The 15,165-nt window shown below is 44.5% G+C and overlaps 1 protein-coding gene across 2 annotated transcripts in view; it reads right to left on the reverse strand.

Moving 5' to 3' along the window:
* Positions 1-3,248: 3,248 nt before the first annotated feature.
* AASDHPPT (aminoadipate-semialdehyde dehydrogenase-phosphopantetheinyl transferase) overlaps positions 3,249-15,165 on the reverse strand; it is a 29,001-nt gene continuing 17,084 nt past the window's right edge. For both annotated transcript variants that reach the window (XM_063127832.1, XM_063127831.1), the window contains exons 5-7: positions 10,364-10,525; positions 7,288-7,365; positions 3,249-5,192 (exon numbers count right to left, since the gene is read on the reverse strand). In XM_063127832.1, coding sequence (XP_062983902.1) covers positions 5,034-5,192; positions 7,288-7,365; positions 10,364-10,525 — 399 coding nt within the window. In that variant the 3' untranslated portion in view covers positions 3,249-5,033. The remainder of the gene's footprint in view (positions 5,193-7,287; positions 7,366-10,363; positions 10,526-15,165) is intronic.

Consider the following 15,165-nt stretch of genomic DNA (forward strand, 5'->3'; position numbering starts at 1 on the left):
ACTATTAGTAGCCCTTTAGCAATCTTGAGAACCCTTATTAGTATTTAAACAGTATTTATAATGTTTATCTAAATGCTAATGAGAACATTAGTGTTTATGTTCATGGTTCTCACCACTGTATTGCATTACGTGTTAAGAGGCAAATGTTCACAGATAAATTCCACTCCCACCAGCAGCTCAGTTTGTAACATGAACTTTTTAATGAATATTTCCAAGCTTACTTTATAATGCATCATAACATTTCTCTCCCCACCCCCCTCTTTCATACAGGGAGAAAGCAGGTTATTGACAATTTCATACATTTATGCTTTCTAGGTAAAGGATATAAAATCTTGTGCATACATGCAGACTAAAGGGTTGGATACAGACTTAGTCATACTTAGAGTAGACTCACTGAGATCAATGGGACTTAAGTGAATTATGATCAACACACGTTCCATTAAATTCAGTGACACTACGTTGAGTATGACTATATCTGGATCCAACCCTTATGTCACAACTGTTTTACTCTATGTATGACTAAGTCAGGATTCCACCCAATGTTTGCAAATATGTGTAGCCTACAGGTACATACCTCTGTAAGCTCTATGGGTCAGAGTTCCTTGTTGAGTGTATACTTGATAGCAACTGTGGGTTTGCCTTTGCATAAATGAGTAAAGTGGCACAGAAGAGATTTGGGCCATAGCTTTATCCCAGGATCATCCCGGGTTTGTCCCTGCCTGAGCGCTGGATGCCCTGTGTGGCACTTAGATGAACAGGTTTGACTCTAGGACAATCCTGGGATTATCCCAGGACAATCCTGGGATAATCCGTAGGTCTAGCTACGGCTTTGGATCTAGTTAACTGGCTCTTTAAGCTCTAAATTAGAGGATCCAAACATACATACATCCATTGATGCCATTTGAGGATGGAGAATACATGAGATTCCATCTCTCTCTCTCTCTCTCTCTCTCTCTCTCTCTCTCTCTCACACACACACACACACACACACACACACTTCTGAGCACATGGAATGATCTTTTGAGAGCTAGTGATCTGCTTCGCAATACACCAAGACAACAATCCAGTGAGAAGTTCCCTTGAGAAAGCCCTACTAAAACAAATGGGAGAAACACAAGACCTAGCCTTTGCCTTAAGTTAAGAGGGGTGTGTGGGCAACTTCTGGGCCTAATTAATGACACAATTCCAAAAGCCTTCTGCAAGCAATCCGTTTAGACCTCTGGCAAGAATGATCCGTCCTTCTCCTGGCAGCTTGCTGGGCAGGAAATAAGAGAGAGAAAGGGGATGGCAGAGAAAGAGAGAAGGAATGGGTGGACCCACCCACTGCTGGCACTGGGCAGTATCCAACAGTGTTGTTCCACAAACTCAAATAATGCTAGCAGAGCTCTGTCAAATCTTTCTGTGGTGCAGTTGTCCATTATGCTTGTGCAACCCACCGCACAACAGGTTGCACAAGTAGAAGGCACAACCTGTTGCACAAGAGTTACATACAACTGTTTGCACAACAGGTTGTGCACAACCGCTTGCGTAAACAAAACTTGTCGGATTCTCTTTGTGAATACTCTGGAATCTACTTCTTTTTGTGCATACTCTGGAATCAACACGTCATTTGCACAAATGGAATGACACTTGGATACTGCCTTTGTAACCTGCAGTTTCTGACAGATAACTCCTGAGGGACTATGGTCCTTGATAGGAAAATATCCCCCCCCCCCTCCAAGCCTTAGGTAGCATTACTATTTTTAAAAGTATCACTGTGCTGGTATTAATATTTCTATAGTTATTGTATTAAATATAATTGCAACACTTAAATGTGCTGCAGTTTCTCAGTTTGAAAGTATTCATGAATGGAACCTTGCAGTTTTGCTGTTTCCTGTCTGTCCCTACTGATATCTAATCCTTGACCCTTTGTCTACTAATGCTGAAATGGACCCCTGAATACAAATGCCATGCTATTTTCCCTGATAAAAGATATAAGGCTGCAGCAGTAGAAACCAGGTCCCCCCCGCCCACAGTCCAAATCACCACTGCTAAGGATTTTAAAAAACAGATCCCCCGATTTTAAAACCTTTCAATGAACATTATAACCTTTTGTGTGTGTTTGCATTAAGCAATCTAAGTTGTCATTAAGGATACAATGACAATTAGCAACATGGACTAAAATGCCACTTCCTCAAGGAACCAAGACACTTCACTATGGATAAATGAGGTGCCACTGAAGTTAAGACAAGAAACCTCACAGGGGCTATTCTACCTTTGTGCAGTCTTGAATTTAGAGTTAGTGAATCATCCAGCTTAATCGCTCCAGTGTATGAAGAAGAGATTTACAGTCTTGGTGCCTTGTGCTTTCAGTGATCAATGTGTGCAATAAGAGAAGATAAACTTCTTAAGGATTTGCAAGAACCAATGCAACAGCTAACTGGAAAACCTGGCAAAGAAGGGGAAGGGTTTTTTTTCCTGAGAAAGTGGTAACAGCCTCATTCAAAATCTAGTTATGTTAAGACACTTCAGGCAACCCGTTTCGATTGGTACAGTTTAGAAAAAAAAGTTGCATGTACAAACACACGGAGTTGGATAATACTGAATCAGTCCACTGGCTCATTTAGTCCAGTGTGGTCTACTCCAGTGGCGGGTAGACTTCAGGCTTGGAGGATTTACTTTGGTTTTTACTAGAGCTGAAAGATCCAACAATTTAGTTGTGGCTAAATTAAGTCCTGCTGATTTGAATGAGTCCACTCGAAGCATGACGGAAGTCCACTCGAAGCATGATGGAATCTGGGTGTAGCCCATAGAATTCTGAGGCAAGGAACTTGTTTTCAGCACCAGAACTGAACTGAGCTCACAAGTCCTTCAACACAAAAATCCACTCCTGATTGCCCCAAGTTTTCTTCATTTCTGGGGCCTTATTGAGGGCAAAGGCAGGGAGTTGTTTTATTGCTGCTGCTGCTGCTGCTGTTAAAACGACTGGGGGCTCATCTACACCAAGCAGGATATTGCACTATGGAGCCACACGACTGCTTTATAGTGGTATTGAAGTGCACTGACAACTGTTGGGGTCCATAGACACAGACCATATACTGCTATCATACCGCTTTCATAGTACAATATCCAGCTTGGTGTAGATGTGTCACAGGCCCCAACAGTTGTCAGTGCACTTCAGTACCACTATAAAGCAGTAGTGTGGCTCCTGCCTTTTATATACCGCTTTCATAGTGGAATATCCTGCTTGGTGTAGATGAGCCCTGGGAGTCAGAAAACCTTGACAATCTACTGTACATCACCCAGAGGTCTAACCATAGAGCCTGATCTACTGTCTCCCCAGGACTGGTCTACTCCAATTAGCAGATTCCAAAATCCCAGGCAGAGGTCTTTCCCAGCCTGGTTACACAACAAATATTAACTCAAGGGCTGATGGATCCTGAGATTTATGTGTGCAAAAAGTGTGCTTTATTGCTGAAATCAAAGCGCAATAAACCCACGTGCATCAAATGCTCTGGTCCCTGTACCACCTGCTCTGTACACTGTTGATCCAAGAGGCTGCTAATCATAGAGTCAACCATAAAACAAACCCTGTACAGAGACTATTTTGAGAAGTGACCAAGCAATAAATACATAGACAGCATCAGCCTTGCAGCCAACTTATTAAAAACATCACTGAATAGCTCCCCCCCCAGGCTTTTCATAAGGATGACCACAAATAGCCCCATAATGCTGGGCTAGAGGTGTTGACCCTGGGTGCCTTGCTTGCTGCTCAGGAGCTGGAAATAACAAAGCGTGCTGATGGCAAAGCCCATGATATCTCCGCCGGCACACTGCAGAAGGGTGTAATGTTGAATGGACACCAAAGAAGAGTTGCTCTCAGATGGTGATAGCAAGAGAGGGGCTTTCATGGAATCTCCCTTGAAGTTTGCTGTTCCCCAGAAATGGTGGGCTTTTACTTCTGCTTGGACCCATCCTTTAAAAATGTTCAGGGGATAGGGGAGTTTGCAAAGTGAGTCTGGCCCAGTACAGAGTCAACAGTGTGACAAGTTGTCAGAAGATACAATGTCCTAAAGATGTAGTGATGGCTACCAATTTGGGTGGCTTTAAAAGGGGTTGGACAAATTCCTGGAGGCTATCAATGGCTACTAGCCCTGGTGGCTATGTGCTACCTCCAGTATCAGAGACAGCAAGCCTATATACACCAGTTGCTGGGAAACATGGGTGGGAGGGTGCTGTTGCACCATGTCCTGCTTTGTTGGTCCCTGGTCAACAGCTGTTTGGCCACTGTATAAACAGAGTGCTGGACTAGATGGACCCTCAGTTTGATCCAGCATGGCATTTCTTATGTTCTTAACTTCCAGCTTTCTTGACCATTGGTAGTGCTGGCTGGGGCTGTGGGAGTTGCAGTCCAAATCATTTGCATGGCACCAGGTTTGAGAAGGCTGATATAAATCTCTGGGATCTGTCCAAGGTGCTGAAGTATATAGGAAGATACTGCCTTGTACCAGGTCAGACCTATTTGTTCATCCAGTCCAAAACTGACTACTCTTCATTGGCAGTGGCTCTCCGAGGTGTCAGGAAATGCACCAAACCATTCTGCAGCAAATGGTTAGTGAGCCTGTTTAAACCATAGTTATGTAGCCACCATGTTACCAATGGTTCACACGACACACTAAGTCACAGTTCACACAACATGCTAAGCCACAATGTTTAGCTCAAAATGATTAACCACCATGGCTTAGCGTGTCAGCTGAACAGAATCTATAAAGAAGGGACTCAAAGGCCTGATAACTGTACGAACATAGTCCAAATGCAGAAAAACTGACTGCTTTCCTCTTCTGATTCCAGTTTCAGGGGAGAAAGTGTTTTAAAAGTCCATAAGTCCATACAGAACAATCAAAATGCTACACACAAAGTTGATTTTAGCTATTTTTCCAAACACGCACCTCCATACATGCACCCCCCCCACACACACACACTAACGGCTGGTAGAGGAGCAGCACGTGGCCTTTGAGTGCTTCCAGCTCCTTCACTTGTAAACACAGCCTCTTTTATCTTGGACTAGAACTCTGCCGTGCTGGCGATTCCTGCCTAGAACAAAAGTTATCCCAGCAGGCAGGGTCTTCGGGTGCAAGAGGAACGGCAGAGGCAACTAAATCATCAAAAGTCAGCACTGTAAAAGGAGTCCTGATTACTCTGGTGGAGAGTGCCTAAGAGGAAAACAAACCAATGAAAAAAGATTAGATTCACACAAGCATGATCAATGTTTCTATGCCTGAAGAACAAACCTGGGATTTTTTTTTAAAAAAAAAAGTTGTCTATTTTACAGATTGGAGGTCCGAGACAGAGAGAGGCAAACATTCCCAAGGCCTATGTTCATACTTGATGCTGAGGGTCTGAAGGACCAAGGTAGGAAGGAACAGCCTTCCCCTCATTCTGGCCCATTACTGTTCTGTTGGTTCGCTCTGCCCCTTCTCCCAAGAAGAACTTGAAAGGATTTGTAAAGCTGATTTCCAAATTGGCACATGCACATTTTGCTTTGATTTTCAGGAAACAACCTTGTCCTGCTTCGTTGGTGCCTGGTCGACAGCTGGTTGGGCCACTGTGTGAACGGAGTGCTGGACTAGATGGACCCTCGGTCCACTAGATCCAAAGGCCTCTCAGGCCTGAGCCCTGTTCAGAGGCCAGTCTAAGAGAACTCTTTACAAAGGAAGACGGAAAGGCTATACAGCCTCTGCCCTCAATGCCTCTTGCTGGTAGGGACACTGGATAGGCGGTGGGCTCGGATCTCAGAGATCAGAGGGGCAATTCTGTGGGAAGGGCCGGCCCTACCATGAAGCAGCAGGAAGCGGGCATAGCAGTGGCGTGGGCTGGGAAGAGCGGTGATTTGTTCCGCCCTCCCCACCCAAATGGCTCACTGCTGCTTGGCTGGCTCCTCTCTCCCTCCCGCCGCCTCCCTCCCTGGCTGCCTGTTTGCTTGGCCGACTGGCCAACAGCTTGCAGTTGCCTGGCAGTGGCAGCTCCTCCTCCCACCCCCAGCTGGTGGCTCCCACCTTCCGCCCTGGCTGGAAGACGCAGCCAAAATATTGCAAGGCCCCTCGCATTAGTTCAGGTCAGTCTCCCAGCTGTGCTGAGGAGCCACCCCAGGCCCCTGCAAGAGAAGGGAGCTGCGAACTGGGAATCCCTGCAAGAAGGGAGAGGGCCTTTTCAGTGGTGGCCCCCCAATTATAGAACGATCTCCCTGACGAGGCTCGCCTGGCACAAACATTGTTATCTTCTCAGCGTCAGGTCAAGACTTTTCTCTTCTCCCAGGCAGTTAACAACATATGCTGAGTTTTTAACTGACCCCAGAATAGTTGTTTTATTATTTTATTATTTATTTATTTTATTTATTGCACTTACATACCGCTCCCATAGCCAGGGCTCTCTGGACGGTTTACAGAAATTCTAAAATTAAGATTAAAATGAGTATACAAAATTTAAAATTTCTAATACATAGAACATACACACATAAAGCATTAAAAACCGTTAAAAAACTAAAACATGTGGGTAATTAAGATGTGCCACCATATGCCTGGGCAAAGAGGAAAGTCTTAACCTGGCGCTGGAAAGATAGCAGCGTTGGCGCCAGGCGAGCCTCGTCAGGGAGATCATTCCATAGTCTGGGGGCCACCACCGAAAAGGCCCTGTCCCTCGTTGCCACACTCCGAGCCTCTCCTTTTAAATATCCTTTTAAATGGATATTGTTGTTTTTATGCTTTTGTCGGTTTTAAATTTTTGTATATTTGTTTTTAATGCTCACTGTTTTTAACCTTTGTAAGCCGCCCAGAGAGCTTCAGCTATGGGGCAGTATATAAACGTAATGTAATGTAATGGCACAAGAAGGGGAGGGGAAGGGAGCTGGGAGCTGCCACCGCACAAGAGCAGGGAAGGGGAGGTACAAAGCAAAGTGGGGGCAACGGTTCGCTGGAGGTGCCAACTTTGGTTGGGCCGGGCCTGCCGGTGGGATTGCACTTTGAGTGTGATACATAACTTTTACAATTCAACGGCCTGGTTCAGACAACACGTTAAACCATGCTGCTTAACCACAAAATGGTTAATGGAATGCATTCATTCCGTTAACCATTTTCTGGTTAAGCAGCATGGTTTAGCGTGTTGTCTGAACCAGGCCAATGAGTATTTAACAATGGACTTCCTTGAGACAGAAGATGCCACATCACAAAACAACTACCATTTCTGCTTGAGAACGGCAATTAACATCTACACAGTACAGATTTGAAAAACAGTAAGACCAGAGCATCTCACCCCAGCATGCTTCTGCCCAAACTCTCCTGGCTGTCCCAGAGCGACTGCAACATGGTGGGAGTCATCTAAACGGGTTTCCTAGATGGCAGTTAAAATTTTTTAAAAATGGCACACTTGAAGGACCTGCAATGTTTCTCAGGTTTGCTATGCTGCAACAGCAATCAAACGTAGGACGTAAATAAGTAACAACAACAACAATAATTAATACAGGATGACAAAATTTCCTACACGTGCCATGATTGATAATGTTTGGTGAAGTAACAGCTTAGACAAACTGATTAGTTCAAATAACAACCCTCTTACATTATTATTATTATTATTATTATTTATTATTATTATTATTATTTATTTATTTATTTATTTATATAGCACCATCAATGTACATGGTGTTGTACAGAGTAAAACAGTAAATAGCAAGGCCCTGCCGCATAGGCTTACAATCTAATAAAATCATAGTAAAACAATAAGGAGGGGAAGAGAATGCCAACAGGCACAGGGTAGGGTAAGCAGGCACAGGGTAGGGTAAAACTATCAGTATAAAGTCCGCACAACATCAAGTTTTAAAAGCTTTAGGAAAAAGAAATGTTTTTAGTTGAGCTTTAAAAGCTGCGATTGAACTTGTAGTTCTCATAATAAAATAATAAAATAATAAAAACCAACTACATAATAAACCAACTACATAATAAAAACCAACTATACTTAAAGCACAATTTTATAGAAGAGGGAAATCTATTTGGGAAAGAAACTTCTCTTCTGGGGGTCGTCATCCTTGGGCAGCTACCAGGACCCTAATGATGGGGCAGCAGGGCCCATGGCTGTGACTTGCCCAGAGCCCACATTAAAAAAACTAGACAAAACATATTTTCAGCCTGGCGCTCTTGAGTAGCGCCAAAAGCCTCAGTCTAGCCACTATTTAAATGTTCCTCAATGCCCCTTCATTGTAGGGAACTGTAGGATATTAAAATGGTTAGTAGATCCAACTGCCTGGCACTGTTTGGCAGGGCCACTCCTTCCATGAGGCATGCGGAGTTTCTGCCTCAGGCGGCAGATCCTGAAGGGCAGTGGATCCTGTGCCACCACCAGGGCAACCCATGCCCTGCATTCCAAGAAGCCGCCCTGGCCGCCCTCCTTCTGAGGCAAATGCTGCAGCAACAGAGCAGCTAGCACAGCTCTCTGGAGCACCACCCGCCCGAGGCCTTCTTTTTGAGGACCCCTCAGAGCACGCCATCGGGCAGGTTGACTTTCCAGGAAGCTCCACTGGCTTCTCGGGAGAGAGACTGGCCAGTGCGGCTCTCCAGGGTGCCCAGCCCAAAGGCCTCACTGTGAGGGGATCTTCCTCAGAGCAAAGCATTGGGGAGGCGGTCCTGGACACTGCCAGTGCTGCCATGGCAGTCTCCATGGCTACCTCGCCAACAACGTCTCACTCTGAGAAAGGATACCTCAGAATGAGGGAAAGAGAGGGAGAGAGAGAGAGAGAGAGGGGCCTACAGCGTGGTGTTGCCACAACCATGGGGGATAAAGGAGGGGCGGTGGCTGCCGCTGGGAGTGAGGGAGAAGATCTGGCAGTGGCATGTCCTCCTTGCCTCAGGTGACAGGAGGTCTTGAACCAGCCCTGCTATCTGCAATGTTGCTGCTCCTGTCCATTCCAACAGTCAGGTAAGCTAACAAGGCACACTGACAAAAAAGGGAGAGCACTGCTGGAAAGGGAGACCTACCAGAAGGCCCTTTGCCCAGGGTCTCCTCAAACCTAGAGCTGCTCCTGTTCTTGCTGCTCCTTCGATATGCAGTACCCATCTTCTAGTTCAGCCTAAGATCATCCTCTCTATTCTGTACCTATATCACTTTTTTCTATATAGCTCCCTATCACTAGAATGCCCTTCCAGCAGACACCTGATTCCTTCCTCTGTTTTTTACATCCAAGCATTTCTTTAAAACGCCCGTTCACCTTGGTTTAATCTGACTGACCCTCCCTCCTTTCCTCTCCTCCCTAACATGTCTTGTCTATGTCCGCAGACTGTATGCCTGCACCTATCAACACACCTTCCCCTACACAACCATAAGAGACCCATCTTCCTCTGCAGCTAGTTACCCTCCAGTCCTGTCTCAAGCAAGCAAACTAGTGCCATTGGGAGCTACTTCAAGGTCTCAACCCACCAGCTGAAGACCAATCCTTCGACAATTTGTTTTCTGCTCACTCTGGATGGTAAAAGAGTCATCTCTTTTTCTTTTCTTGCCTATTTTCCATTTATTTATCCATTTATGTTGTTGTTGTTTTTCCGTTTCGTACATTAGCAAAGAAAGAACTGTGATCCATACACTGAAAGAGGTTATTTCTCAGTGGCTTACATTAACATAATTCGCCATTTCAAGGACCTAACACGGCAGAAGCCTAACTTTGTTTACGGCTGATATTTGCATGAGGTGACCTAGACTGTAGACATTAAAAGCTTTATGGGTGTTCCAATTGGGTACATTATAGGGTTGTAGCAGCATTTCCAGTAGACAAAATGGTTTTTTTCGCCTTTGGAAACATTAAATTGTTTTAGGAATGTTCATTACTCAACAAAAAATATATTTTATTTATTTTATTATTACACCTATATTCCACCTTTTTTCCTTCAAGGAACCCAAGGCGGCGTACATATTCATCCTTCTCTCCATTTTATCCTCACAACAACAACCCTATGAGGTAGGCTGGGCTGAGAGTCTGTGGCTGGCCAAAGGTCACCCAGTGGGCTTCCGTGGCCAAGCAGGGACTAGAAACCATATCTCTTGACTCTCAGTCCAACACGCTAACCACTACACCACACTGGCCTCTTACATAATCATTCCAAAATTTATGAGATAAGATCTAATTCCAAGTATTAATTCATTACTTAAGGCAGAGAAAAAAAGTTTTTTTCTTTCTTTTCTGCATCACACAACCTCAGAAAGAAGGAAAGTCTTTATTTGATGGGGACAGCAATGTAAATAATGCATATAGGATAACCAGTTCAAGCATTTCCACTGACACAACTATATTTTGTGTCAGTATATGTTACAAATTTAGGGAGCAGGTTGTAGATTGAAGACTTACCTCAAAAGTCCACTCCTTTTCTTCTTCACCATCCAAGAGCAGAATTGTCTCATTATATGTTTTCCCCACTTCCAGCTGCACTGGGGAGACATTAAACTCAATCCTTTGAAGGTCGAAACCTATTCCAACGCCAATAGCTTTTATGAAGCTCTCTTTTAATGCCTAAAAGTAAACAATTCAAACGCAGGTCATTAACCTGCGTACGGTATTTTATTTTATTTTATTTTGCAAACTGCATTGACAGAAATCACAATAACTGGACGTAAAGGAGCCCTCTACGCCTCCATATTTGCCTCCGAACAGAAATCACGGGAGATTCACTACTCTCTTCGCGTATACATTTAAAATTTCCTGAGCCTGTACTTCTTTGATCACCAAACCAGAACAGAATCCCTGGGCTTTCTCGCTCACACACACCTGTATGTATAATGAATTTCCATGGTTATATCATGTAAGCATGGAATGACAAGAAGAAACCCAGAACAACAAAGAAGGCCTCCTGCAGATTCCTGAATCGCAAAGAGGTTCACTAAATTAATTGGTCAAAAAATATTCAAGGGCTGTCAATGCATTTCAGCTGATTAGTCATATGCAATTTAATTGATTATTTTCTCATCAAAATTCTACTTCATTCTTCCTATGGGAAAATCAGACTGGCTTATGTCTGGTTCGTCAGCAGTTTCCTCCCCAGGTACCCTAGAGAGCCAGTCCTGCTGAACTTTGGCATTATAACTGCATCATGTGCCTTCAGAGCATTCTCTGGGCCTGATTAAATATTTGGAGTACAATCCTAACTAGGGGTGGGGAGGGGCAGGGCAAAACGACAGATCGTCTGCCACTTCCAAAAACTTATTGTCTCATGCCAGCCAGGGGCAGCCATGGTGATGATATGGCAAACTTGCCTATGTTTTTTTTCTTCATCGCCAGTGCTTTTTGATTGCTTTTCTTCTTTTTGATCTTAGTGAGATAATACCCTAACCCCTCTTGTACAGCTATCCAAAGGGGTTAGAGTTGTTTGCCCACCAATCAAATAAATATAAAATAAATCTACGTAACATCAAAACCTTATCACACACCCTTCTCTATAATAAGAAGGAAGTGTGAGATAACTTATAACAAACAACAGTTTTTGTCAGGTGCTCATCAGGTTTTCAATGTTTCTTTTCTGTCCTCCTTCCCTATTACAGCAACACACCGGATGCAAATAGCTTAAAACGAAAGGAAAAACCCCACACACAAAACAGGAACACAAGTGTGCCTTTAACGCATAGCCTTGTGTATTAAAATTGGTTGCTACCAATCAAATTTAGTTGATGAAATCTTTCAGACCTAAACATTTCTGTTTAAACTAACAGGATGCAGAACGCTGAGAATTAGTCTAATTCGCCTGCTAATGTTTTAAAAGCTTAGGACACTGAAAACAGCAATAATGTTGTTGCAATTTCTGCAGTCTATAAAGTTCTTTACAATTTGCATCTCATTTGTCACAGGCCATTGCTAGATGAGGGTTTAGCCCGGGTTGACACCCGGGCTCACCCCTGTGCGTGCAGATCACGCACAGGGGATCCTGGGGTCAGCCCGGGCTAAACCCTCCCTTGACCCAGGATAACTGGATCCACTTGTGGCCCAGTTTTTCCGCAGCCCCAGGCTGAGCCTGGGGCTGCGGAAGGTCTAGCTGGTTCTGTGGCTTTTCCTGGCTACGCAGCTTACTCGCGAGTAGCCAGGAAAAGCCATGCACAGGGCATAGCGCTCCGTGCCCATTGGGCCAGAGGGGGGGGAGAGATGGGGGCCAGGGGGGAGGAGCGGACCCGGCAAGAGAGATAGGGGTGGAAGAGCGGAGCCAGGGTGGGGAGATCGCAGCTGGGGGGGGCGGAGGGGGCATCGGACATGGTGGACGGGCGAGCAAGCGGGGGTGGACATGACGAGCAGGGGGTGGACAGGCGAGCGAGCGAGGGGCGGACATGGAGAGCGGGGGCGGACGGGCGCGCGAGCGAGAGGGGGCGGACATGGAGAGAGGGGGTGGACGGGCAAGTGAGCAGGGGGCGGATGGGTGAGCAAGAGGGGGGCATCAGACATTGGTGGGAGCGGGGAACCCTTTAATTTTTTTTAAAAAAGACTTACCTTTTCATTGGTGCGCTCCTGTGCACATGGCCCCTTTAAGATAAAACAAAAATGGCCAACGCGACGGGGCTTTCCCTTACCCCGTCGCTTGTTACATCTAGCTAGGGGCGATGGCCTGCGCTAGCTGCAGTGTGGGCTCGCCCTTACTCCCCACTGGATTATCAGGGAGGTCTAGCAAGTCCCACAGTGAAGGTACTGACCCGGTTCAGATGACATGCTAAGTCATAGTTAGGCCGCTAACCCTTTGGCAGTAAATGGTTAGTGTGTTTAAACTATGGTTATGCAGCCACCATGATTAGGAATGGTTTAAAAGACATGCTAAGTCATGGTTCACATGAATAAAACCATAATGTTTAGCTCAAAATGCTTAACTACCATAGCTTTGTGTGTTGTCTGAACAGGGTCACACTCTCATAGCTGTCTATTTTATTCTAGACTCTCTACTGCTGTAACAGCTCAGTACTATATATATTCCTCCACCATCCTATCTATAACAGAGTTATATAAATGAAACAAATCTGTATCACTTGCTCTCAGCTAGTGCACTTTGCCAAACACAATAGTTTTTGAAAAGTTACCAATTCATCACAGTAACAGTGCAATTCTATACAAGTCTATTCAGAAGTGTCCATCAGTTTATTGATCCAGTCAATAGACTTCACAATAAGACCTATACAACAACTGACATGGGAGAAAAAATACAAAGCCATTGCTTAAGTTACAGAAGTAAAATCCTAAAACATAGCTCAGATATTTCTATTAATACCAAATCAAAGGATCAAAATTAGCTCACTTAGATAATGTTTTAAACCTCATTGCCTTAGCAATTATTTAGCTATAATTTCTGTAACTCTTTTGTATCGCAAAGGAGAACAATATTCAGATGATCTTCCAGGATTAATGGGTTAATTAACTCATTATGGAGGTCTCGGTACAAATTACAGAAAAGAAAAATATGACTTACTGTTTTGATTTCTTCTGAGCAAGGATATAGTGACTGGGTTCGGACGACACAATAACCAACGGTGAGTTAAACAGACAGTGGTAGATTAAAGAGTCAATGGCTGGTTGTTGTGTCGTCTGCTAGGACTTTTTCACACAGCGGTTGGTTCTTTGAGCGAAATGACCAACACAAATAACCAATGCTGTGCAGAGTTGATGCTTTGAACAACCGTCAGTTATCGTGTCGTGTGCCAGGCACTGTTGACTGTTTTGTCGCACACAATTGATTATTTTGGGCGACTACAGAGTCCCCTGGCAAGAGCGACCAAAACGGTGGGTGTCGTTCTAGTCCGGCCAGCAAAACTCACAATGGCTGATGGGATACCAGCAAGAGGACTGAGGAGGGGAGAGAGGGCGGGGGATGTGTCAATCAAACATACTGCTGACTAATAGTCAACTTGATGCTGGCCTTAATCCACACCATGGTTGATTATAATCATGTCGTGTGGGGAGTACCCCCTTGATAATCAACCGTGGAGTTGCCTATTAACCCACCATTGACTATTGCGTTGTCCAAACGCAGCCAGTCTGTTGGTATAAGGTATCCTCCTAAATCTCCCATCCAAGAGGGCTGACGTATCACATTAAAATATGCAACAGTAAATGCCCTCCTACACTTAATATTTGCAAGGATTTGGCTTGAGAATTAACAGAAGCTGGATGAATGTCAAAGGCCAAAGGAGAGCCGGTCTTATTTGCTGCTGTGAGAATATTGGAAATCTATATCGTTAATATGCTGGATAACAACTGGTCTAAGGTCACCCAGTAAACATCATGGCTCACTGGGAATCTGAACACAGGTATCTCCAATCCAAGTCCGTCCATACTGGTTCTCTGCTTGTTCCTCTGGTGATCTGTTTCTGTTCAATTCCTAAGACTCAAAATTACTCAATTCCTAAGACTCTCTATGAATAAATGGCACATCTTCTACATACTGCTACCTAGTTCACATGATATCAGGCTACCTCAAGAAATGTCTTCCCGTACACCAACCTCCCAGCTACTAAATCTTCACAGGAGTTCCCGTTCTCCATGCCATAACGTATGGATTTCCAACTGGTGAAGACACAGAGACGGCGTTCTCAGCAGTGGCATCCATTGGGTGGAATGATCTCCCCTTTGCTGTACATGGGACCTCAACACTGGCATGTTTTTTACTTTAGCTTTCTCCCCAGTTATGAGCTGTTTTGAACTCTTCCCTAGGATTGGATTTTGCTTGTGGATTCTTTCCTTGGTTTGTGGCAGTATTCTAAACTTCTTCAGGGTTTGTGCAAATGAGAAGCGGTATAGGCATATTTCTATGACTAAAGCTTCACCACTTTAGGCTGCAACCCTGTATCCAAGTATCTGGGAGCAAGCCCAATTGAACTCAGTGAGACTTACTTTTATAAATAATGTGCATAACAGCATGGTTGCCATTCAGTGTTTCTTCTATTCTAAAGGGGAAAGTCATATTCCCTTTTCATGGCCAAATCACTTGCTCGGCTTTTATATGGTGTTCAAATTTGGTTTTCCAACTACAACTCAAATATTGAAAAAGTACAAACAGCTTTCTTAAGGGCAATTTGTGGTGTTCCCAAATGTGTGGCAGCTGCACACATAGTCCTGGACTTGGTAGGAGCCAAGACTTGGCATCTAGCTCTGAAACGAAGGCTTTCCTTAGCATTTCCTGCTCCTTC

This window comes from Elgaria multicarinata, chromosome 5, assembly GCF_023053635.1.
Source record: "Elgaria multicarinata webbii isolate HBS135686 ecotype San Diego chromosome 5, rElgMul1.1.pri, whole genome shotgun sequence".
Taxonomy (NCBI): Eukaryota; Metazoa; Chordata; class Lepidosauria; order Squamata; family Anguidae; genus Elgaria; species Elgaria multicarinata.